The 24,111-nt window shown below is 42.9% G+C and overlaps 1 protein-coding gene across 4 annotated transcripts in view; it reads left to right on the plus strand.

Annotated features, from left to right (window-relative positions):
* Positions 1-24,111, plus strand: part of ADCY2 (adenylate cyclase 2) — a 121,283-nt gene that overhangs the window by 24,103 nt on the left and 73,069 nt on the right. For 3 of the 4 annotated variants that reach the window (XM_083624288.1, XM_083624289.1, XM_083624291.1), the window contains one exon: positions 9,300-9,461. The exons of the other annotated variant lie outside the window; for it this stretch is intronic. In XM_083624288.1, coding sequence (XP_083480414.1) covers positions 9,300-9,461 — 162 coding nt within the window. The remainder of the gene's footprint in view (positions 1-9,299; positions 9,462-24,111) is intronic. 4 annotated transcript variants of the gene reach the window in all.

Raw genomic sequence — 24,111 nt, forward strand, 5'->3', positions numbered from 1 at the left:
TTCATATCAATGGGATTTTTGCTTTAAAAATTGAAACAAAAATAATAAATATTTAAATATTACATATTTTCTTATTCTAATTCCTAAATTGTCCTAAATGTACGCATTCCTGTGTAGCTTGGTGCAAGCTTTGAGCTGAGAATTACATTGCAGTATTTTGCAAAACTCCACAATCTGTAGGATATCTGTGTTCTAGTCTGCACAGTAGTCTGGGAGGTGTGTGGGTCAGGTCTGTTCATTGTGGAGGTTCTGAATTCTGCAAGCATCCCAATAAGAAGGTTGAAATATCAAAACCAGCAATGTGGGTTAGGACAAGGCAAAGCAGACAAACCAAGGAGCAGGCACAGGTCTTGCTGGCATGGTGGATCAGTCCTATTGCTCTCCATCCTGATTTAACCTGGTCTTCAGATTGTTATGCAACAGCAGGCTCTGGAGGTGGTGGAAGTGAGAGGGGGCTGGTTCCTCATGGCCACTTCACCACAGCTACAATGGCTTATTTATTTATTTATTTAATGCTTTATTTTATGTAACAAGATTAACAAAACATTCCAACAATGGGAAGGAAGGAAGGAAGGAAGGAAGGAAGGAAGGAAGGAAGGAAAAAGAAAAACAATTATTATTTAATTTATATAACACCAAAATGCCTAATAAGTTTTTTACAAGTAGAAAATTATTTATCAAGTGTCCACATGCAATAAAAATACGCCATAAAGAAAGCCTGCCAGATGTCAAAAAGAACAACAACTACCAGACTTTTAGGAGACATCTGAAGGCAGCCCTGTTTAGGGAAGCTTTTAATGTTTGATGCATTACTGTATTTTAATATTTTGTTGAAAGCTGCCCAGAGTGGCTGGGGAAACCCAGCCAGATGGGCGGGGTATAAATAAATAAATTATTATTATTATTATTATTATTATTATTATTATTATTATTATTATTACATTCAACCTCCAAGGTACAACTGTATACTGAAAGAAATTCCACTGAGGATACTCCGTAAAACAAAAGACTAATCCTTTATAACAAATAAAATTAAGCAGAAAAGATTGGACATACTGGACGGAGTGATTTTACCTTTAATTAGAAAGATTTTGACTTGATTTGGTACAAAAAACAAGAGACTATGGAAAAATTCAAGCAAATGGATGAGACTGAAGAAACAGAATGGGGAGCTGGGGATAGGTTAACATTCAACTGAAGCCAGAACTTTTCCTTCTAGGAATAAAGGATATACAGTTAGAAAAGAACCATAGAACATTATTTCAGTATATCATCACATTGGATTTTATATGCACAAAGATGGAAAGATACATTATCTGCCTTGGAGGAATGGTGGCTAAAGTTAATGGATTTGGCTGAGATGACAAAGTGAATGTGTTTAAGTAGTGAAAAATCATTGTTGATATTTACAGAAGATTGGAAACCCCTTATAGACTTTTTGCATGAAAAAGAAAATGAACTTGTGATATCTGGATTTCAGCATTGAAGAAAATACTGGTTTTTACAAAAAGTGGAGTAGTGTTACTTTGCAGATTGGGACAATGTTGGGTGGCAGAGAACAGAGCAATCTGTGCCATGTGGCCTGTCTTGTGCCCCCTAAGCTATCTGTTGTTCTCAAATGCAGTGGAGGATGCTGTCACATTGCCAGTGTTGGAGTAAGAGTCAGCTACCCATCTTGTCCTTTGCCTCAGGCAGCAAAATGTCTTGGGCTGGCCCTGAGCAGGGTGTGACTGCAACTTTTTTATGTGATGGCAAAGCAACCTTTGCTTACTCCCACTGCCTCCCTGCCTTTGGAGGAGCAAAGGGCTTGAAGTCTTCATGAGATCTGGGAGGGTTTCCTTAAATTATTATTTAAACAGAAGCAGTAGCATAATACCTTTTTTTTAGTGGTATTATTTTTTAGTGCTATGAATTTCCCGGAGCTCTCCTTTAACTGGAGGTTTAACAACAACAAAAAAGACAGCAGATTAGAGGGTATTGTTTGGGACTAAGAAAAGCCAAGCTGCAGTAAGTAATAGTCTTTAAAATGGGATGGAAGAGGTATTATTCAGACAGTGCAATCCTATGCACTTATACTTGGAATTTCAGTAGGACCTGCTCCCAGTTAAGTGGGCATAGGGTTTTAGCCTTAATTAGGTTAGGTGAGCAGTAGCAAACATGGGGCCCTGCAAATTTAATAAATAAAATGTACCCCTTTTAAATGTGTTTGTGGGAGGAGGGAGTTAATTTTATTTTGTTGTTTATGTATTTTGTGTTTTTATAATGTGTTTCTATCTACGGATGGAGGGTGGCATATAAATTTAATAAACAAATAATATTTTGGACTATAACCCCTATCAGTCCCTGCCAGTTGGACCAGTGGTCAGGGGTGAGGGGACCTGCAGATCAAAACATAGGGAGGCCCCCACTTTGGCTATTTGCCAGGTTAGGGCTGAGGGTTATGGGATAAAAATATATTGGGTGGTAGCTAGGCATGCTGCACTGAAGAAACAAAGGTGGCAGCTTTATTTAGTAGCTCTACATTTCATGCAGACATCAATGAGAGCTAGTACTTCTGATTCTATTCGTGTTTACTCCACATTGAGTTCCCGTAAGAAGGCAGTGGCCCAGTAGTTCACAGAGAGCTTCAAAGCAGACCAGTTAATCTTTCCACACCAAGATGTTCTACCTGTTTCTGTGTAGCATATGAAACCAAATACATTCCTATTTCATGTGCTATTTTTGGCAGTGGCAGTACCCGGCTGCCTGGGAGAAGGGGGGAAGCAGTTGTTTTGCTGGTGCTGAAAGCTGGCCCTTTTGAAGGAGGAAATCGGGTACATCTCATAATTTTTGTTTTAAAACCCAGATCTCTAACATCTGCCTAATCATTTGGGTTAATCTGACTCGCTGATGTAAAGAGCAGGCAAGTGTGTGTGTCAGTTGGGCAACAGCACCAGTGAAATAACATTTCTGTAAAATATCTTGGTCCAGGCTGCTTTTTTTTACTGTCTGCTTGATGTATTGAAAACAGTTTAAATTTCAGAATTAAGTTATCTCAGTCTCTGAGCAACAGACAACACAATATTTTATGGCCAAAACTGTCAGTGAGAAGGGAAAGACACTTTAAAATAAATAAATTAGAGATGTACTGTATTACAGGGTCATTTTCCATCTCTTCTCATCCTCTTTTGCAATCCAATTCTTTCCACCTTAAAATATTTTGTTGTCAGTGATATCACTTTGGGAGACCTGTAGTTTACAAACACTTCTGCATCCTTATCTTACCCTTCTAAAGCCTCTGAAAATCTTGAATAGGGAAAAGCAGCATTTGAGGGCAGGGACTAACCTGCCTCAAATGATGCAAGCAAAAATATGAAATATGAATTCAGTTGTTATTTAAGCAAGTAATGGTACAAGTTCAGCAGCAGGCAAAGGGCTCAGGAGTCATGGTTCAGGTATTCCAGAGCAGAGCGAGAAGTTAAGAACAGGACGGAAATGACACAGATCTCCCAACAAGTTTCCACATCCTGTTCAACAAGCTTTTATATATGAGGTGGGGTGCGCTAGCTCAGAAGACTTGCTCACCTTGCAGGAATGTTGAGATGGTGCGTGTGCATGCACGCACAAACACACATTCAGTCGGGATAGGTGGGTCTGCTCCATTCTGCGAAGGCAGTGCCCTGTTCTGGTGACAGGACTGCACTCTCCAGTTCTGGCTTCTGTTTGGTTGCCGCCTCCTTTTCCGCCCCCCACTTCTGCTTCCACAAACCCTCCTTAGGCTACACTGAGGCTTTGCACTCCACAGGAAGGCTGCTGGGGGGGGGGGGGAGAGAGCCGGCATCCCTGCACCTCCTTCTGAAGCAGCTGGCATTGAGTCAGGGAGGGGAGATCCCTCCTCCTCCTGCATCAGAACCTGCCTCTCTAAGCACAATCCTGACAGCACTGTGAGGCTGGTGATAGGAGCACGGAGAGAGCTGGGGGGGGGATGAGGAGCTCCCTGCCATTTCTGCCCATTATTTCTGCTCATACTTGCCCCAAAGTTCTTCACTTGGAGACTCCAAATAGGTCTACTGAATGGCAAATGCACATTTGGTACCCTATGTGGGGGATGGCTTGGGTGCTGGTGGTTTGGAGTGGATAGGGAAAGAGTTAGGTACACACACACACACACACACACACACACACACACACATGCCAAACACATAGCTGTGCACCACTTCTAAATCCCTTTCCCTAGACTGCCTTCATTTAATCTGTTTGCAGGTGTATATGTATGTATATATGGGACATATAATTATATCCTTTAGTGAAGTCTTGTACGCTGCACAGTCTCTTGGAAAGCCGCAGCATTGTTCTGATGTCTGTTTGCAGAGCTGAAATTAATTGGTGTCAAAATATTATCCGGAGAATTGGTGAATACTCCCTGGTGAATAATCAGTTGGACAGCCAATAGCATTTTCCTGTCCCTGTTTTCTCCATGGGCTCTTCCAGCCATACCTTTTATAGTTCTATTTGTCCTGTTCGTTTATAGAATTCACAGGAGTGGCAGTCATTTGTATTGCTGTTCTGGTTGATTTCTCTTATCATCCCTTTGTTGCAGCTACCATACACTTATTTGGAGGCCATGCGGCTTGATTTTCAAACTGTCTCCCATAGCTTTTAAAAAATTGTAAAATGCGGTATAATGCTTGCTATTGGGACAAAAATCACCGTCATATTTGTCTGTAGCCCTGAAACGCATCTAGCTTTTAACCTTTTGGATTTGGATCAAACCTGGTCAGCCATCCATTTGTATCCAAATGTGGCCAGCTGCTTTGCAACCTATCTAAAAACAGAAGCAACAAGAAGAGGAGTTCTTGCTATAAATCTTTCTGCTGTTCCTATTTCCATTAGCAGCAAAAGCAGCTGCCAAACCTCCTCAGTTCTACAATAAGATCCTTTTTGTAAGCAGACTGCCTGTCCGGATCTTAGATTTGCCTTTATTACACACCAGGGGCCTCTATTGGAATTACAGGCAGTCCCAGTTTCTTGCTTACTCCGATGAACCTTCACTCGGAAAGAACGTACAGAGCCTCTTTGCTGAGCACTCCTCCTCCCATAACGTATTCTAGCAGGTTTGAAAATAAAAATATTTACTATGTGTCAGGGGCTCAGGAGCAGGAGCACAGGGGAGAGAGGAAATGGAGAGCGAAGGGGAAGAATCCGAGGGCAGCGTAGGGGAGTATGACAGTGGCCCGAGAGATTCCATGAGCTTCTCCAGCGAATCAGAAGATTCCCAGAAGGGGGCGCCGACGGTCAGGGCAAGGGGGGTCCCAGGGGGGACGCACCAGAAACAAGGAGCCAGCGGGGAACCCCAAAGCAGCAGCGGGGGATCAGGACCAGTTTCCCCACCAGAGCGTAGTGGGGGGGAAGAGTCACATGTGTCAGGGCCAGCGTCTCCTCCAGCGGGGAGAGAAAGTGAGTCAGGGCTGACCACGCCTCCAACGGAGGGGAGGTCAGTTGCAGCTAGCCCCCCCCCCCAGAGGGGGAAGCAGTGACAGCAGCAGTGAAACGGTCAGGAGGAAAGTTGCTGGCTGGGCGCGCGCCAAGTTCAAATGTACAGGCGCGGGGGACAGCAGGAGACCCGGATGGGGAACCAGCTCCTAAAGCCCGTCGGAGGGAGGGGGAAGGCTCAGGGGATTCAGCGTCAGAAGAGTCTAGAAAGGGCGAGACCCCAACGGACAGGCGGAACCAGAGGCGGAAAGAACAGAGGAAGAGGTGGAGTAAGGCTAGAGTCTTAAATTGGTGTCTGGGGGGAGGAGACTCAGACGGAGCATCAGCGGTCTAACAGTTGAGACGTAGAGCTCTGGAAGTGAAACTGAACTTCAATAAAGACTTTTGTACTTAACAACGAAGCAGCGTTGGTCCTTTGTGAGCTGGGACCTCGGGTGGCTCTGACACTATGTATTTAAAATTCTAAACACATTTACAGCAGTCAGCATGACTTCAATAAAGCAAGCTATACATTTCCAGACAAAAGCCAGACAAGTGTACACTTTCCCTCATGGGCTTATGAATTGTCATTTGGCTGGTCTTCTATGCCATAAGGAGGCAGTGCCACATCCTAAGGAATAATCCCATTATCAGCTAATGTTAGTTAGTTAGGCTCTTAGTTTCACCCATCTTACATAGCCCCACTCATGAGGTGACCTATTATTGTCAGTTGGAGCAATAATAGGGAAGTAGCACCTGCCCACAATCTGTATTGTATGCTGGAACCCCATTTAGGCAGCTCTGTCCTTCATCTGTGTAATAGAAGAATGCACTTAGCAAATACATTTTTTTCCAGGAGACAGCAGCTGTGCAGTTTTATTACTAACCATCAAGGTGAGACTACTGGCACCTCTAAATTACCAGCCAAAAGAAAGTGGATAAAATAAGTTTTATTGAAACACCTATCAAAAGAAAGGGGGAAATGAAGGGGGAAACCATGAAGGTGGGAGAAATGGAATATCATTTTTTCAGGGTATCAGTATGACCAAGACACACGGGGTGTGTGTGTGTGTGTGAGAGAGAGAGAGAGAGAGAGAGAGATACTGCACGAATGCAACTCAATTTGCAACTACTTTACGGTAGTCCTCTAACTTCAGAGTGGAGTGCAGCAGCAGACAGGGCTCTGTGGTGAAGCACATGCCAAGGCCTATCTCGTCCACAGTGAATTTCCAAAGGCCAAACTTCAGTGCAACTTAACCATATCACTTGAGCACAGAGAACCACCACACAGCAAAAGTAGCATGCTTCACAGCAGATACTAGTTCCCTCATCATCATTTTCTGTCCCTGGAGATGTGGCCAAGGGATTTTAGCAATCTTGAAGAGAGTAGCTCTGGAAATTCTAAAACGGAAAATCCAGTGGACATCATCCCAAATATTTAGAACAGCATTCTCCCTCTAACCGTGATTGTTGGTTTCAACTCAACATGTTCTGGGGGACTGTTTCACTTATAAAGAGAATAAGAGTGGGTCCAAAGTGGTAATAATTAAATGGCTGGCAGTTCTCTAATCCTCCTCAAGTTCATGCACTGGTTTCTACTCAGCCTAAAGAATATGCTGGCATCTCCTCCGATGGCTCCTTCTCAGTTTGGAGAAGAAGACCTTAACATTGCCTAATCATCAAGCCAGTAAGTTAAGGGAGATAGGATACTACACCAGCCTGCCAGGCTATATGCCTGCTGAATTAAAATAATGCTGATTCAGATGGTGCCTCAATGTGCTTGAAATATACTCAGAGTCGCAAAGTGATTTCATGCTCTTTTTTCAGCTCATAGTGGTGAGGAGGAATGAATGAAAGTCCCCTCAAGGTATCTGCTTTATATACATTATTTACACAATGGGCTGCACATGATTGGCTAATTCCGGAATTCTAGTGTAAGCCAATCAGGTTGTGGATTCACTTCTATCTGGAGCATGATTGGGTGGTTCCTGCCAACCAATCATACTGCTGCATTGTTCTAGGACCAATCAGACTGCTGCATTCTGAATCCTATTGTTCTAGGACCAATCAGACTGCTGCCTTTTGGATCCTATTGTTCTAGGACCAATCAGACTGCTGCAGTTTGGATCCTATTCAACTCAGTACATAACAGTGCTCAAACGGATTTGCAAATGGAGATGCTGGAGCAAAGAATTCTAGAGAGCAAGGTTTGCCATGGGAAATAAACTGTCCTATATCCCGACCAAGGAAAGGGAGTGATCAGGCTGCTTCACGTAGCTGGTGTTGGTGCAGGGAGACAGCTCTTCTAGTCTGAGAGGGCCTAGGCCAGTAGAATGCAAACATGTACACTCTTCTCTGGAACGGAGTCCTGTTGAACCCAATGGGTTGATTTTTCTGATCATACATATATCAAATTGCACTGTAAAACACTTGAGCTTGTGGTGAGAGCTTTGCTCCATACCCGTATTACAAGCTGGACACTGATAGCCAGAAACTCTAGGCTAAATTTAGAATTTTAATCATTAGAATTTGCACAGCCTTCTAATATAGCACGGTCTGAGACAGATGGAAATAGAAATCCTATGTATTTCTGTCCAGTGCTGTTTGTGAATCACCTTTAATTCTGCAGAATGTGTTAACTCTGAATAAGTATGCCACCTGGATAATTATAGGCCATTGGCGATGTGCAAAGTGTCATTTTCTTACTCCTTCCCCCAATGGTGTGAAGGGGGCAGCATTCCAATAAACGTGTTTTTGTTTTGTTTTTCATTCTGGAACAGAAGGATGGAGTAAATATTCTACATTCTCTTTAAGACTTGACGTGGTATTAGAGAAAGTTCACATATGAAATCCCATTTTCATTTCCGAATCTCCCCAAATGAAGCTGAATGCTGGGGATGAAAAGTACGGTAATTCTAGCACACAGTGGCATTTCTTATTGAAAAGTATAATGTTCCCCATATCTCATATCCACATTTTTGGGTGGCTATTCAATATTTGAAGAGGATATTGTCTTTCTTGCCGCATATTTCTTGCTTGTCAAATATTTGACACATCAAAGCTAAATCTTCTAAACTTACACTGACTAATTACAGTTTTGCAAACTGGTTGCTGACGTTTTAATTTATATGTATATGATTATGGGTGCATCGTACAACATTCCGTGTTTCTAAATGTCACATACTTCTTCAACAATGTGCATCCCTTTAAAACTAAAAGTAGAATGTGGGCTATTGGTGAACCACTGGAAAATTTGTGATGGACCACAAGCAGATTGGTTGCTGGGAGTTTTGCAATGAAAGTCGGACTCTGTTGACCATTGTTTGATTCAGCAAGGGATTGCTTATAGTCTTAAGTAGCAGGACCACTTACCACAGAGCCTCTTGTTCACACAGATTAATTATTATGGCTCAACTGCAAAGAAATCCTGAATAAATTTGTAAACTTAAAGCACATCAGCAGACTATGCAGACTGCAGTAAAAACAAATCCCCAAACACATGTAAGCCAGAAAACCTGGCAAACATACCCCTGTTTTAAAACCTGTTCCTGAATTTATGCACAACAAGATTATTGATGCTGAAGCAGTGCAGCTAGTTCTGTGTGGCTGAGGGGGCTTATGGGTCTTGAACCATACCCTATAGTAATTTGCTTTTGAAACAAGCAGGACTTTTAAAAAAAGCTGGTGGTGATAAGGCCGTGTAAGTTTATCTGTTGATCACATTAAAAAATCCTTTTAAGAAATCCTGTGCATACTTAAAATGGCTCTTTTGTAATTTTAGATAACATGTACTTGAAATATTTTTAGAATTACTTTTGACAAGTATTGTCTTTGTCTTTTCTGCACAGGTGTCATTTTTCTTATTCATCATTTTTGTGGTCTATACCATGTTGCCCTTCAACATGCAGGATGCTATAATCGCCAGCGTTTTCACCTCTGCATCACATACCATTGTGCTAAGTATCTGCCTGTCATCAACAGACATAATCAAGGAACACTTGGTTTGGCAGGTATGTTTCCAGTGATGTGGGTCATTATGTGCTGTGAATGACTTGATGATCATCCTTACCATCAAGCATAAGTGGTCTGTGATTAGAAGCATAATTGTCTCCTTGCACTGCACATTGCTTACTTACCTATTTTTCATTGGGACAGTCAGCTCCTAAACTCTGTAGAAGCTCTTCGTATGCCCTGGGATTGCCATTTGCATGCAAGGAGATGCTGCACTGGGGCAATTGCAGTTTAATATTTCCAACTTTAAAAGGATGCAGAATGCTTAAGAATATTACATAAATGGGCCTGTGCACATTTCATAGCATTTATGTCATGCAAAACTTCTCATGGTTACCAAGGATAATATACGATCCTTTAAAAAGCACACAGATCAAGGCTTGCTACTTACGATGATACATTCCACAACACAGAGGCAAACTGGGCCTCTAGTGACAAAGCTGGATCAAAGAGAACCCCTAAGCTGTGGTCCTATGGATTTAGAGAGTGTCTGGTCCTTCTTAGAACTACTTGAATACCAGTTCCCCGAACGTGGGAACTCTGCATCCATAGCACATCCATTGTTAGCTGTCTGCTTCAGTTTATTAGTCCTTGTCTAGCCCATTTACTGAATCCAGGTTTTGACTCAGCATTTCCACAGTCTCATCTGAGTTAGTTTTATGACTTCTACTCTAAAGGCAAATAATGCACACTATCAAGCACCATATGGATGTTGCTTTGACAGTCAGGTTCTCCCCTGATAATAATAATAATAATAATAATAATAATAATAATAATAATAATAATAATAATAATAATATATACCACTAAGTTGACTGGGTTGCTCCAGCCATTCTGGGTGGCTTCCAACAAATTAAAACATCAAACACAGTAAAACATCAAGCATTAAAAACTTCTCTGTACCTCCAGATGTCTTCTAAAAGGCATAGTTTATTTCCTTGACATCTGACGGGAGGGCATTCCACAGGGTGGGCGCCACTACTGAGAAGGCCCTTTGCCTGATTTCTGTAGCCTCACTTCTCTCAGTGAGGGAACTGCCAGAAGGCCCTTGGCACTAGATGTCAGTGTCTGGGCTAGACGACAAAGAAGATGCTTCTTCAGGTATACAGGAATCAGAAACGTACTGGGAGCCGGTGTTGACTTTTTAGAACTGGTGTTATATGGTCCCTGTGGCCACTCCCAGTCATCAGTCTGGCAGCTGCATTCTGGATTAGTTGTAGGTTCTGAGTTACCTTCAAAGGTAGCCCCACATGGAGTGCATTGCAGTAGCCCAAGTGGGAGATAACCAGAGCATGTACCACTCTGACAAGACAGTGGCGGAGGCAGGGAGGGTCTCAGCTGGCATACCAGATGGAGCTGACCTGGACCAGACAGCTGCCCTGGACACAGAATTGACCTGTGCCTCCACGGACAGCTGTGAGTCCAAAGTGACTCCCAGGCTGCGCACCTGGTCCTTTATGGGCATATTTACCCCACTCAGGACCAGGGAATTCCCCACACCATCCCATTCCCTGTCCCCAGAAACAGTATGGAATTCATATTTTTTTTAATAAATTTTTTTATTGGTTTTTCAACACATATTAAAAGACAATACAACACAATACATAAACAAACAAACATATAAACACGTATAATTTCTTGATCTTTCTTTCTTAAAACCTTCTTTCAGCGACTTCCCCATACCTCCCCTTTCTGCATCCCTGTTTTAAATCATTCCAGCAACCCCTAATTTCAATTTCTTATAGCACATTCTTTAACTCTTTTTTTTTCCATATCCAATTATTTGTCACTGCAATTCTATTTTACATTACCCAAGACATTTTAACATTCATTAATTTTACAACAATTCTTAAGATAAACTTTAAATTTCTTCCAATCCTCTTCCACCGTCTCTTTCCCTTGGTCACGGATTCTGCCAGTCATCTCCGCCAGTCCCATGTAGTCGATCACCTTGGTCTGCCATTCTTCCAGTGTGGGTAGCTCTTGTGTCTTCCAATACTTTGCTAAGAGTACTCTTGCTGCTGTTGTAGCATACATAAAAAACGTCCTATCTTTCCTTGACACCAATTGGCCTACCATGCCCAGGAGGAAGGCTTCTGGTTTCTTCGCGAAAGTGCATTTAAGCACCTTTTTCATTTCATTATAAATCATTTCCCAGAAGACCTTGATCCTAGGGCACGTCCACCAAAGGTGGTAAAAGGTACCTTCAGTTTCCTTACATTTCCAACATTTGTTATTGGGCGTATGGTAAATTTTTGCCAGCTTGACTGGGATCAAGTACCACCTATATATCATTTTCATAATGTTCTCTCTTAAGGCATTACATGCCGTGAACTTTATACCGGTGGTCCATAACTGTTCCCAGTCAGCAAACATAATGTTATGACCAATGTCTTGTGCCCATTTAATCATAGCTGATTTAACCGTCTCATCCTGTGTGTTCCATTTCAACAGCAAGTTATACATTCTTGACAGATTCTTAGTATTGGGTTCCAATAGCTCTGTTTCTAATTTTGACCTCTCCACCTGGAAGCCAATTTTCCTGTCCTGTTTAAAGACTTCATTTATTTGGTAGTAATGAAGCCAGTCTCTTACTTTAGACTTCAATTTCTCATAACTCTGCAATTTCACTTTTCCCTCCTCATACTCTATAATTTCCCAATATTTTGGCCATTTGGATTCCATATTAAGTTTTTCACTTCCTTAGCTTCCATTGGTGACAACCACCTGGGGGTTTTGTTTTCCAACAAATCTTTATATCGAATCCAAACATTATATAATGCTTTCCTGACAATATGGTTTTTGAAACCTTGATGGATTTTTACTTTGTCGTACCATAAATATGCATGCCAGCCAAATCTGTTATTGAACCCTTCCAAATCCAAAATGTCTGTATTTTCAAGAAGCAGCCAGTTTTTCAGCCAGCAAAAGGCCGCTGATTCATAATACAGCTTTAAGTCCGGCAGGGCAAACCCCCCTCTTTCTTTCGCATCAGTTAATATCTTAAATTTTATTCTGGGCTTTTTGCCCTGCCAGACAAATCTAGATATATCTTTTTGCCACCTCTTGAAACAATCCATTTTGTCCAAAATCTGCAATGTTTGAAACAAAAACAACATTCTCGGCAAGACATTCATCTTAATAACAGCAATTCGGCCCAACAAGGAAAGTCTTAAATTTGACCATATTTCTAGATCTTTCTTAACTTCTGTCCAACATTTCTCATAATTATCTTTAAATAAGTTCACATTCTTAGATGTCAAATTAATCCCCAGGTATTTCACCTTCTTTGCTACCGTTAAACCAGTTTCACTCTGAAACTTCTCCCTTTCAACAGCTGTTAAGTTTTTGTCCAGTACTTTCGTTTTCTGTTTGTTCAGCTTAAAGCCTGCTACTTGACCAAATACTTGTATTAGTTCTAAAACTCTTTTCGTACTAGTGTCTGGCTCTTGCAAAGTTAAAACTAGATCATCTGCAAATGCTCTCAGTTTATACTGTTTAGCTCCGACCTGAACCCCCTTAACCAGCTGGTCCTCTCTAATCATGTTTAATAAGACCTCCAGGACCTATATGAAAAGTAGTGGGGATATTGGGCACCCCTGTCGTGTCCCTTTCTCAATAGCAAATTCTTCTGTAACCACATTATTTACAATCAATTTTGCTTTTTGTTCAGAATAAATTGCACTTATACCATTTTCAAAACCTTGGCCTACCCCCATCCCTTGGAGATTCTTTTTCATAAAATTCCAAAAAATATTGTCAAAGGCTTTCTCCGCATCCACAAATATTAAAACTGCCTTAGTATTAATATTAACTTCCAGTAATTCCATAATGTCTATTATGTTTCTCACATTATCTGATAAGTGTCTTCCTGGAAGAAAGCCCGCTTGGTCTTTATGGATCTCCCCCACCAAAACTCTTTTCAATCTTTTTGCCAAAATGTCTGCAAAAATTTTGTAATCCACATTGAGTAGTGATATAGGGCGGTAGTTCTTAACCTGGTTCTTTTCAGTCTCTGTCTTTGGTATAAGTGTAATATAAGCTTCTTTCCACGATTCAGGTGCCTTCTTCCCCTCTAAAATTTCATTGCAGACCTCCTTCAACAGTTGTATAAGCCATTCTTTCAGAGCTTTGTAGTATCTGGAGGTCAGTCCATCAGGTCCTGGAGATTTTCCCAATTGCATATTTTGAATGGCTCCCTCAATTTCTTGATCAGTTATCTTCTGGTTCAAGATCACTCTACTTTGTTCAGAAATTTTTTGTAATCCATACTTTTTAAGAAATTCTTCTATTTCTATTTCATTCACCGGCCCTTGTGCATAAAGTCTCCTGAAATAGCTCTGAAAACAGTTTCTAATCTCATTTGGTTTGTAAATGTTCTTTCCCTCCACTTCTAAGTTTGTGACCGTATTCTGTTTTTGTCTCTTCTTCAATTGCCATGCCAAAAGTTTCCCACATTTATCTGCCGATTCAAATGTCTTTTGTCTCATTTGTTTTATTTTCCATTCTATCTCTTGGTTCATCAGTTCCATATATTGTCTCTGGTAAAACTTAATTTCTCTCAAAATTTCATGTGACTTTGGTTTGGATCTCAATCTTTTTTCTCCTTCTTTTATCTTTTCCCAGAAACAGTATGGAATTCAACCTTAGTCTGTTGACCACCATCCACCCCCACAACCACCTCCAGACACCCACACAGGATGTTCACCTCCTTCACTAGTTCCGATTTAAAAGAGAGGTAGAGCTGGGTATCATCCAAATATTGGTGAACACCTGGCCCACTGGGATGATCTCTCTCAATGGTTTCATATTGATGTTTAAAAGCAAGGGGGAGAGGATGGAGCCCTGAGGCACCCCACAAGTGAGAGCCCAGGGGTCTGACCACTCATCCCTTACCACTACTTTCTGGACACAATCCCTTACCACTACTTTCTGGAGGAAGGAGTGCAACCACTGTATAACAGTGCCCCCAGCTCCCAGCACTTCTAGTTGGTCCAGGAGGATACAATGGGTGACAGTACTGAAAGCTGCTGAGAGATCCAGCACAGTCAGAAAACAGCTTTCACCTCTGTCCCTAGCCTGCCAGAGATCATCAGCTAGTGTGACCAAGGCAGTTTCAGTCCCATGATGAGGCCTCAAACCCAACTGAAAGGGGTCCAAATAGTTTGCATCCTGCAGGTGTGTCTGGTGTTGTTCCATGACCTTCTCAATCACCTTGCCCAAGAATGGAAGATTTGAGACTTCCATAGTGGCCATAGTGGCTGGGTCCAAAGATGGTTTTTTTAAAGAAGTGGTTTGATAGCTGTTTATATACCTGAGGAGCGGACCTGAGTGAAGCCTGCAAGTTCAGTCAGCTCCACCGCTCGAGGGATGCCTGCCCCTAAGCCTTCCTGCCATTGGCCAGTTTGGTAGGCAGACTAGATTCAAGCCGAGCGAGCTGTTCTAGCCGTCCAATGGCTAGAGATTCCCTGGCAGAGGCAGCCTTGTCTGGCATGCATTGGGGAAGTGTCACCTGCTGCAGCGCTGCCACATCTCGAAAGATGTGAGCAGAGCTGTGGCTTGCCCAGATGACAGCTTTTTCCACAGTCGACTTTTCATCATCATTTTTTTTTCAACTGCAGCACAAAAGCAACAGTGAGGAAGGAAGGACTGCCCACAATATCATCAGAGAGTGTGGAGTTTTTGCTCTTTAATTCCATGTCAAAAGTTTGCTTCTTGGGCCAGCAGCAGTCAGCACGGAGCTTGTGCCAATCTCTGTGTGGACATGCTGAAATGGCATCTCTGCCACTTGAGAAACTTTGTCAGGAAGAATCTGTGCTGCCTACTAAGCACAGTACTTTTCTAAATTGCTGGGATCATATTCATTTCATTTAATTTTTGAAATGTATACATGCTACTAACCACATGACCCCCAACAAGTGAGTACATGAGTAGCTTACTGCATGTCAAACAGAGAGCCAAGGCTGAATCAGTAGCTTCCTCCAATACAAAGGTGATGAACCTATGAGACAATGATGATAACGATTAATTGAATTTCTTAGCAGCCTTTTATGCCCAGGTCCCAGAGCAGGTTAAAATTTAGAAATATAATATTAGAGCAAATTACAATGAAGAGAATAGGGTTGGTGGCCTAGGTCAGGGTCAAGAGGACTTCCTTTGCATACATTGGAGCTTTTAAAAGAAATGGCCCAGGGCAGCTGGGCCGCTTGCATTTCACAGCCTTTCAGGCCCTATTGAATGCCGTTGTTCCTCTGCCTTATAATCTGCCAGCTAAAGATAACACTCCTCACAGCCAGTCCATGAATGCTGATAGCACAATAAATCTTGGAGTCTTTAAGGTGTCACAAAGTTCGTGGTTGTAATTGGGAACCAGTGCAGCTATTTCAGGACAGGTGTAGAACTGGATGACATTTCCTGTGAATTTCTCACTACAAAGGGCACACAAGAGAATGGCCCAAGCCAGGGCAAAGCACAGCCTCGGAAATGAACCTCTAAAGCTATGAGTTCACAACATCTTTCCTCACTTGCCCAAGGCTTTAAAAACTTCCCTGCCTTGTGGTTTTATTCCCTGCCAGCAACCAGGCAAGCAGCTCTTTACAAGTCTGCACAAAATCACATTGGTATTTGTCAATGAATTTCAATGTAATCAAGACCCTCCCCCAAAAAGAATTAATTAAAAGCAATGTGTCTAATTTTAAAGGTTAAAATTTAGCCTTTAAGCCACTTTGAGCATTTGTCTTTAAACCTCTGCTCTGTTTTCCATGCCTCAGTAATTAGAGGGCTGTGTGTTTTTCCCAGCGTGTCTTGTTTGCTACAGATTGCAGTTTGGTGACTCTCCTTAATTTTTCCCATTTCATTTCAGGGAGGTTATATAACATTGCATCAAGGAAGTGTTGTCCTGCCACTCTGCAACAGAGTTTCCTATCACTTTGTAGTTCATAAAGTCCAATTTTAGGGTGTATATATGTGTATAGGCTGTATAGGGTGTATTTATGCGCGCGCGCGCACACACACACACACACACACACACACACAAGTGGTCTGTGCAAGTTTCCTAACTACGGAGCAGTTTGGTAAAATACCCCTCTCTGCTCTCCTCTGTATCATTTCCATATGAGAAAGGGCTTAGGATATTCTGGAGAAGCCCTGCTCCCCTCCAGTGTCTTAATCCAGCTAGGGGCCATGGATGCTGACATGTGTGGTGATTTCCCAGACTTGCCTTGCAGACTGGGGGTTGCATATCATAGAATCATAGATTTGTGGAGTTGGAAGGTACCCCTGGGGTCATCTAGTCCAACCCCCTGTAATGCAGGAATCTCCGCTCAAGCATCCATGACAGATGGCCACCCGACCTCTGCTTAAAAGCTTCCAGTGAAGGAGAGATTGTGCAAAAAGCTGGAATCTTGCTGCGCTGCTGTTTAGGCAGGGTGTGTGTGCTGGATTGAAGCTCCTCTAGCCTCCCCTTTCCTGCTCATGATGCCCGTGTTCTGCCTGCGCTGTTGGAGGCAGCGGGAATTGCAAGTGGGGAGAGCGCTGTTCTCGTTCTGCTTGTGAGCTTCCCAGAGGAATCTAGTTGGCCACTTTGAGAGCAGGATGCCCAAACCTGCCTGGCCAAGTCCAGCAGGACTCTTCCTGCTCTACCATGTGCTTGCAGCCCTGGCTCTCTCCATACACTGCCGCACTGAAACCTGCCTCTGTGGCACGGACAGAGATGTATCTCTGTGAGTTAAGGAGGTTGTGTTCTCTCATGACTCAGAGCACTTGGACCTTGTTTGTTTGTTTCATCTATGCCACCTTTCATCCAAGGATCACAGGGGGGTTTACAATGTAAAACGCAGAAATGCATGACATAGTAACCAACAAAAACAATAATCCCACAACACATTTAAACACCTTTCACTCTGTCCAGTTATGACATCCAGGCATGACCAAGAGTGCCCACTTAACAATGCTAACCTTGCACCTAGTGCAAAGACCACTGAAGACTAACTCCTCTTACCGTTTCTGGACTGGAGAACCACTGAGTCTCGGAATCTGCAAATGGTCACAGGCTGAAGGAGACAGGCACCGGGTGCTTTGGGTGAACATTTTCTTCCCCTCTGAAAAGTGTCCCCCCAGCTGTTTTGAGGGGGTGTGAATGAGGTTAAGAGTTTTTCTGAAGCTGCAGAATGATCCTGAAGCAACTGCTGACCAAGGCTGCTTTGAATGTCCTGAATGAATATTTTTCACACGAAGTATGTTCGGCTCTAAACTTTTGCCACAGCCTAAACCATCGATTTCAAAGATATACAGAAGAATGGCAATGACTGTGCCTTATTTTGACTTGTTCCAAAGACTTCTGTATCTCTAGGGTGTTTGATCTATGGGTACATACTGGTATGACAGTATAGCACTGCTTTCCAAAGAGAGGCAATGGTTGTTTTTTTAAAGAATAATAATACTCTGAATCATAAATAATCTGGTAGAAGTTCATTTATTTAAAAGTTCAATGCCTAATTTGCTCTAAATTCTCCTGTATGCTAAACTATTTAATCTATTTTCCTTCTGCACTTTACTTTACAAACAAAGTGGAAAAAGATAATTTGTGAATAGAAAACCAATTAATTTTACTAAATGGCCATGTTTTATCTTTTAAGAGTTCTACATGGAGGAAAGATATTGGGCCTAATTTTTGCCTTGCTGTTAAATGGGGAAGAGCAAATTGGTGATGCATTCGGAGACAGTCTTGTCCATCAGTTAGCATGATTTGAGGGTGGCCCAGCAAGTTGAGAAGCAGGAGATTGTTTTCCAAGCGTTGCTTTAATGGGTGGCCTGGGAAAGTTCAGTTCACTGGTCTCCCACCGTAACAGCTTTAATCACTGGTCAACAACAAATTTGTTGTCTGCATTTTTTCAGATGATTTAGGACGAATCTGATGCGCTGAATCCAAAAATCACATTGGTTTTGCTCAATCAGGTCAAGTTTTTGAGCTATGGCCACATGTCGTTTTTTTACGTTTTTGTTCACATGTACGCTTGTGTGGAGCATTTTAGAAGAAGTTGGTGGGGATAAAATGTCATGTCGAATAATTGTTTTGATTGGAAATAATTATTTTAATGACAAGAAGTATTCAGGTCCGATAGTTCTGGGTGATTATGTCAAAAAGGGATCAGTTTGAAGTCATAAAACCTCGAAATCTTCCATAAATTGGTGTGGCAAAGCATAAAGTTATTTTAGTATTAAACTTTGTGACCAGGATAAAGCTTGGGCGCCACACATGGTGTGCAAGGCATGCACCGAGACTCTACGTGGGTGGACCAATGGCAAGAGGAGTCTGAACTTTGAAATTCCCATGGTTTGGAGGGAGCCGACAAACCACTGACTGCTACTTCTGCGCTGTTGATGTGACTGGGATCAACAGAAAGAACCGGAGCAGCCTCAAGTATCCTGATCTTCAATCAGCACGTTGTCCTGTAGCTCATTGTGATGAAATTCCAGTGCCTATCTTCAGAGAACTTCCTGACATTAGTGACAAAGATGCCTCCAGTGTTGAAGGACATGAAGAAGAAGTGGTTCTTGAAGATGATGCTCCACATCCATTTTCCCAAAAGGAGTTGAATGATCTAGTTCGCGACCTCAGCTTGTCAAAGGACTCTGCCGAACTGTTGGCATCCAGATTGAAGGGAAAAAACCTCCTCTCTGACAGTGCTCGCATCAGCTTCTTCCACAAGAGGCATCAAGAGTACCTCCGTTTTTGCTCGAAGAGAAGGACTTGGTGTACTGTGCAGATATTGCGCAGCTTCTGCTCAAGCTTGGAGTGCCACAGTACAAACCCAAAGATTGGAGACTGTTCATTGACAGCAGCAAGCGATCACTGAAATGTGTTCTGCTACACAATGGCAACCAGTTTGCCTCTATACCCCTGGTTCACTCGACTACACTGAAGGAGAACTATGAAGCGGTGAAGTATGTGCTGTAGAAAATTGGTTATGATCAGCATAAGTGGTTTATTTGTGTTGACCTGAAGATGGTGAACTTTTTGTTGGGACAACAGTCTGGCTTCACCAAGTACCCATGTTTTCTGTGCATGTGGGATAGTAGGGACCGTGCTCAGCATTACACGAAGAAGGACTGGCCTGTGCGGGAGGAATTGGTGCCTTGCAGAAAAAGGAACGTCATCAATGACCCTCTGGTGGACAGAGACAGAATACTCTTCCCACCGCTGCACATCAAGCTCGGCTTAATCAAGCAGTTCAGCAAGGCTCTGGACAAGGATGGTGACTGCTTCACTTACTTGTGCCAGGCTTTTCCAGGATTGACCATGGAGAAGTTGAAAGCTGGCATCTTTGACGGTCCTCAGATCCATCAGCTCATCAGAGATCCAGAGTTCGGAAACTCAATGAACGAAGTGGAACTGGAAGCGTGGAAGGCATTTGTTCTGGTAGTGAAGAACTTTCTGGGCAACAATAAGGCCAGAAACTACGCAGAACTTGTCAACAACATGCTGACTGCTTTCAGAAACCTGGGCTGCAACATGAGCATCAAGATGCACTACCTATTTTCACATATGGACCGGTTTCCTGAGAACGTGGGTTCAATGAGTGACAAGTAGGGGGAGAGATTCCATCAGGACATGAAAGAGATGGAGACCAGGTATCAGGGTCGCTGGTCATGATGCAGTCATGATGGCCGACTACTGTTGGACTCTGAAGAGAGACCTTCCTGCCGCTGAGCATTCCAGGAGTTCCAAGAAACGGAAGTTCAAGCCCTGAAGTTTGAAAAATGGTGAAGCAACATGCAATTTACGTGTACTTACCTTTATTAATGCCCACCATTCAGTTTACAGTAATCGATGTTTCTATCAGGTAATCAATATATGTGGTTGGAAAAACATTTTTTTCTCTTAAAAACATATTTAGGATGATATGTGTTGACAAAAATCAGCTGATAATGCCACAAAAATGTAATCGATTTTGTCACAAGATCTGATTTTTTTCAAATCAACATAGCACAAAAACCTGACCTGATGGAGAGAAACGGATGCCATTTCCTGATTCAGCAGTGCAAAAATACCCTAAATCAGTTGTAGAAATCTAGACAACATTCAAAAAGTAAAAAATTGTTGCCCGGTGTCAGGTTGCATATTTTTTTTAGGTGACATATTATTCTTGCCTTGGAATAGCTATCTAGCACTCTGTGAAATTTGAAAGAGAAACTCGTAGCTACCATTTACCAGAGAATTGAGATTCTGAAATATCTGCATACTGGTGTGAAAAACATGGTGACCTTAACCCAAGAATGGAAAAATAAGAAACTGAGAGAAACTGAAATGGGCAGATCTGTCCATCGCTATTTGGGGGTGACAGAGGAAGATTCAACATAAACTTAGGCAGTGTAGCTTGGGGGTCTTCCTGGATCCTTTGCTGTCGCTTGAGGCTCAGGTGGCCTCAGTGGCTTGGAGTGCCTTCCATCAGCTTTGGCTGGTGGCCCAGCTATGCCCCTATATTCCCTGGACAGGAATAGCCTACCTACTGTCAGTGGTGGAGGAAGCCGCTTGGGCGCCTGGGGCGGCATGCTTAGGGGCAGGGTGAGGGCGGGGCAAGCCACCCATAGGGGCGGGGCACACCCAGGGGCCTCCAGAGTTTGCCTGCCTCTTCCCACTCAGCCGCCCTACAGCTGGGGGGAGGCAGTGAGTGGACCGTTTGGGCAGCACGGAGCCTGCATGCGCCGAAGCCACTGTGTCTCTCCCAGGAGAGACATGTGGCTCAGGAGCACTGCAGGCCCTGCGGTGAGTGCCAGCCAGCATTTTGTCACCCCCCTCAGTGGTGACACCCGGGGCGGCACACCCCCACTGTGACCCCCCCTTCCTCCACTCATGACTACTGTTGTCTATTCTCTGGTAACCTCAAGGTTAAATTACTGCAATGTGTTATACGTAGGGCTGCCTTTGAAGATGGTTCAGAGGTGCAGAATTCAGCGGTCAGGTTGCTCACCGGGACAAGACGGTTTGAGCATATTACACCAATCCTGGTCCGACTGCACTGGCTACCAGTTAGTTTCCGGGCCCAATTCAAAGTGCAGGTTTTGACTTACAAAGCCTTAAATGACTCAGGACCGCAATACCTCAAGGACTGCCTCTCTCCATGTGAACCAACCCAGACCCTGAGATCATCTTCTGAGGCCCTTCTTCGTGTGCCTCCTCCTTGAGAGGTCTGGAGAGTGGCAACACGAAAACGGGCCTTCTCTGCAGTGGCTCCCCATCAGTGGAATGCTCTCCCCAGGGAAGTTCACCTGGCGCCTTCATTATACACCTTTAGGCGCCAGGCAAAAGCGTTCCTTTTTAAGCAGGCCTTTGGTTGATCTGATTTACATCCTATACCCTTTAAAATGTGTGTTTTTTAAAGGGGGGCAATTGGGTTGTTACTGTTTTTATTTCGATTATATATTTGTGTTTTATATTTTGATTTTATTCGGTGAACCTCCCTGAGACCTCTGGGTATAGGGTGGTATATAAATTCAATAAATAAATAAATAAATAAAATACACACTCCGGTTTACCCTGCATCCAGGCTGCTCCTGCTGCTGGTTTTGGAAGTGGTGCACATGCATTGTTGTTCCTACTGAAATAATTCAGTTATTGAGTATATATCCTACCCTTCCTCCAAAGATGCCCAGAGTGACAAACACAGAGACATTTCAGAAACAAAAAACAAAACAGCTAAATAGTTAAAACATTTTAAAAACAATTAAAAATACCTAAACACAATTTCAGTTAAAAACTTTCTAAAAGCAGTTGCATTAAAAACATCATTAACAATATTATTTCATCCAGGACGCTCAGATTTGCCTGAAATACTGTGTGCCCCCCCCCAACTCCAGCTTCAACCTGAATTGAGGAAAAAAGGGACCTAGATTCATTTTAAACTGATAGTGTGTACACAGCCCTAATCTCAGCAGGGATCTGTTTCATTAGCTCGGAACTATTTTTTCCTCAGTTTCCAAAGAAGCGATTTCTTGCTCCTCCACCTGCAGCTGCTGGGTGACCTTGAGCCAGTCACACTTCTCTGAAGTCTCTCAGCCCCACTCACCTCACAGAGGGTTTGTTGTGGGGGAGGAAGGGAAAGGAGAATGTTAGCTGCTTTGAGACTCCTTCGGATAGTGATAAAGCGGGATATCAAATCCAAACTCTTCTTCTTCTTCTTTTGTTACCTTCTTATCCCTCTGTGTGCTGCAGTTGTCCTTTCATGGGTGAGAGAGACTATCATTATAATCATAGAATCATAGAATCATAGAGTTGGAAGAGACCACAAGGGCCATCGAGTCCAACCCCCTGCCAAGCAGGAAACACCATCAGAGCACTCCTGACATATGGTTGTCAAGCCTCTGCTTAAAGACCTCCAAAGAAGGAGACTCCACCACACTCCTTGGCAGCAAATTCCACTGTCGAACAGCTCTTACTGTCAGGAAGTTCTTCCTAATGTTTAGATGGAATCTTCTTTCTTGTAGTTTGGATCCATTGCTCCGTGTCCGCTTCTCTGGAGCATCAGAAAACAACCTTTCTCCCTCCTCTATGTGACATCCTTTTATATATTTGAACATGGCTATCATATCACCCCTTAACCTCCTCTTCTCCAGGCTAAAGATGCCCAGCTCCCTTAGCCGTTCCTCATAAGGCATCGTTTCCAGGCCTTTGACCATTTTGGTTGCCCTCCTCTGGACACGTTCCAGTTTGTCAGTGTCCTTCTTGAACTGTGGTGCCCAGAACTGGACACAGTACTCCAGGTGAGGTCTGACCAGAGCAGAATACAGTGGCACTATTACTTCCCTTGATCTAGATGCTATACTCCTATCGATGCAGCCCAGAATTGCATTGGCTTTTTTAGCTGCCGCGTCACACTGTTGGCTCATGTCAAGTTTGTGGTCCACCAAGACTCCTAGATCCTTTTCACATGTAGTGCTCTCAAGCCAGGTGTCACCCATCTTGTATTTGTGCCTCTCATTTTTTTTGCCCAAGTGCAATACTTTACATTTCTCCCTGTTAAAATTCATCTTGTTTGTTTTGGCCCAGTTCTCTAATCTGTCAAGGTCATTTTGAAGTGTGATCCTGTCCTCTGGGGTGTTAGCCACCCCTCCCAGTTTGGTGTCATCTGCAAATTTGATCAGGATGCCCTTGAGTCCATCATCCAAGTCGTTGATAAAGATGTTGAATAAGACCGGGCCCAAGACAGAAAGACCGGGCCCAAGACAGAAAGACCGGGCCCAAGACAGAAGACCAAGACAGATGATATATATATATATAGGTGTTTTAAAATATGACATTAAAAACAATTTTTTAAAAATTGCAATCACAAAACATAGTGGGTCCTAAAATGTACATCATACCTGTCAAAGGCCAAGATAAAGAACTGTATCTTGTAAATCTATTTTAATAAAAACTATTCTAAGCCTATTAATATATCTATTATTTATCTTTATGCCCACCCAGAACTCCATACACCAGGCATGTCCGAGTTCCGTTTTGGGGGCCCAATCTGGCCCGCCGGTTGGTTTAATCCGATCCCTGCGGCAGTTTAATTCCTATGGTAAAATCCCCAAAAGAGCTCAAGATCTTCAGTCCTCAAGAAAGCTCAAGAACTTCAGTTGGCCGTCACGCATCTTCACTTCATCAAA

Source organism: Podarcis filfolensis (genome assembly GCF_964270895.1).
Source record: "Podarcis filfolensis genome assembly, chromosome: 7".
Taxonomy (NCBI): Eukaryota; Metazoa; Chordata; class Lepidosauria; order Squamata; family Lacertidae; genus Podarcis; species Podarcis filfolensis.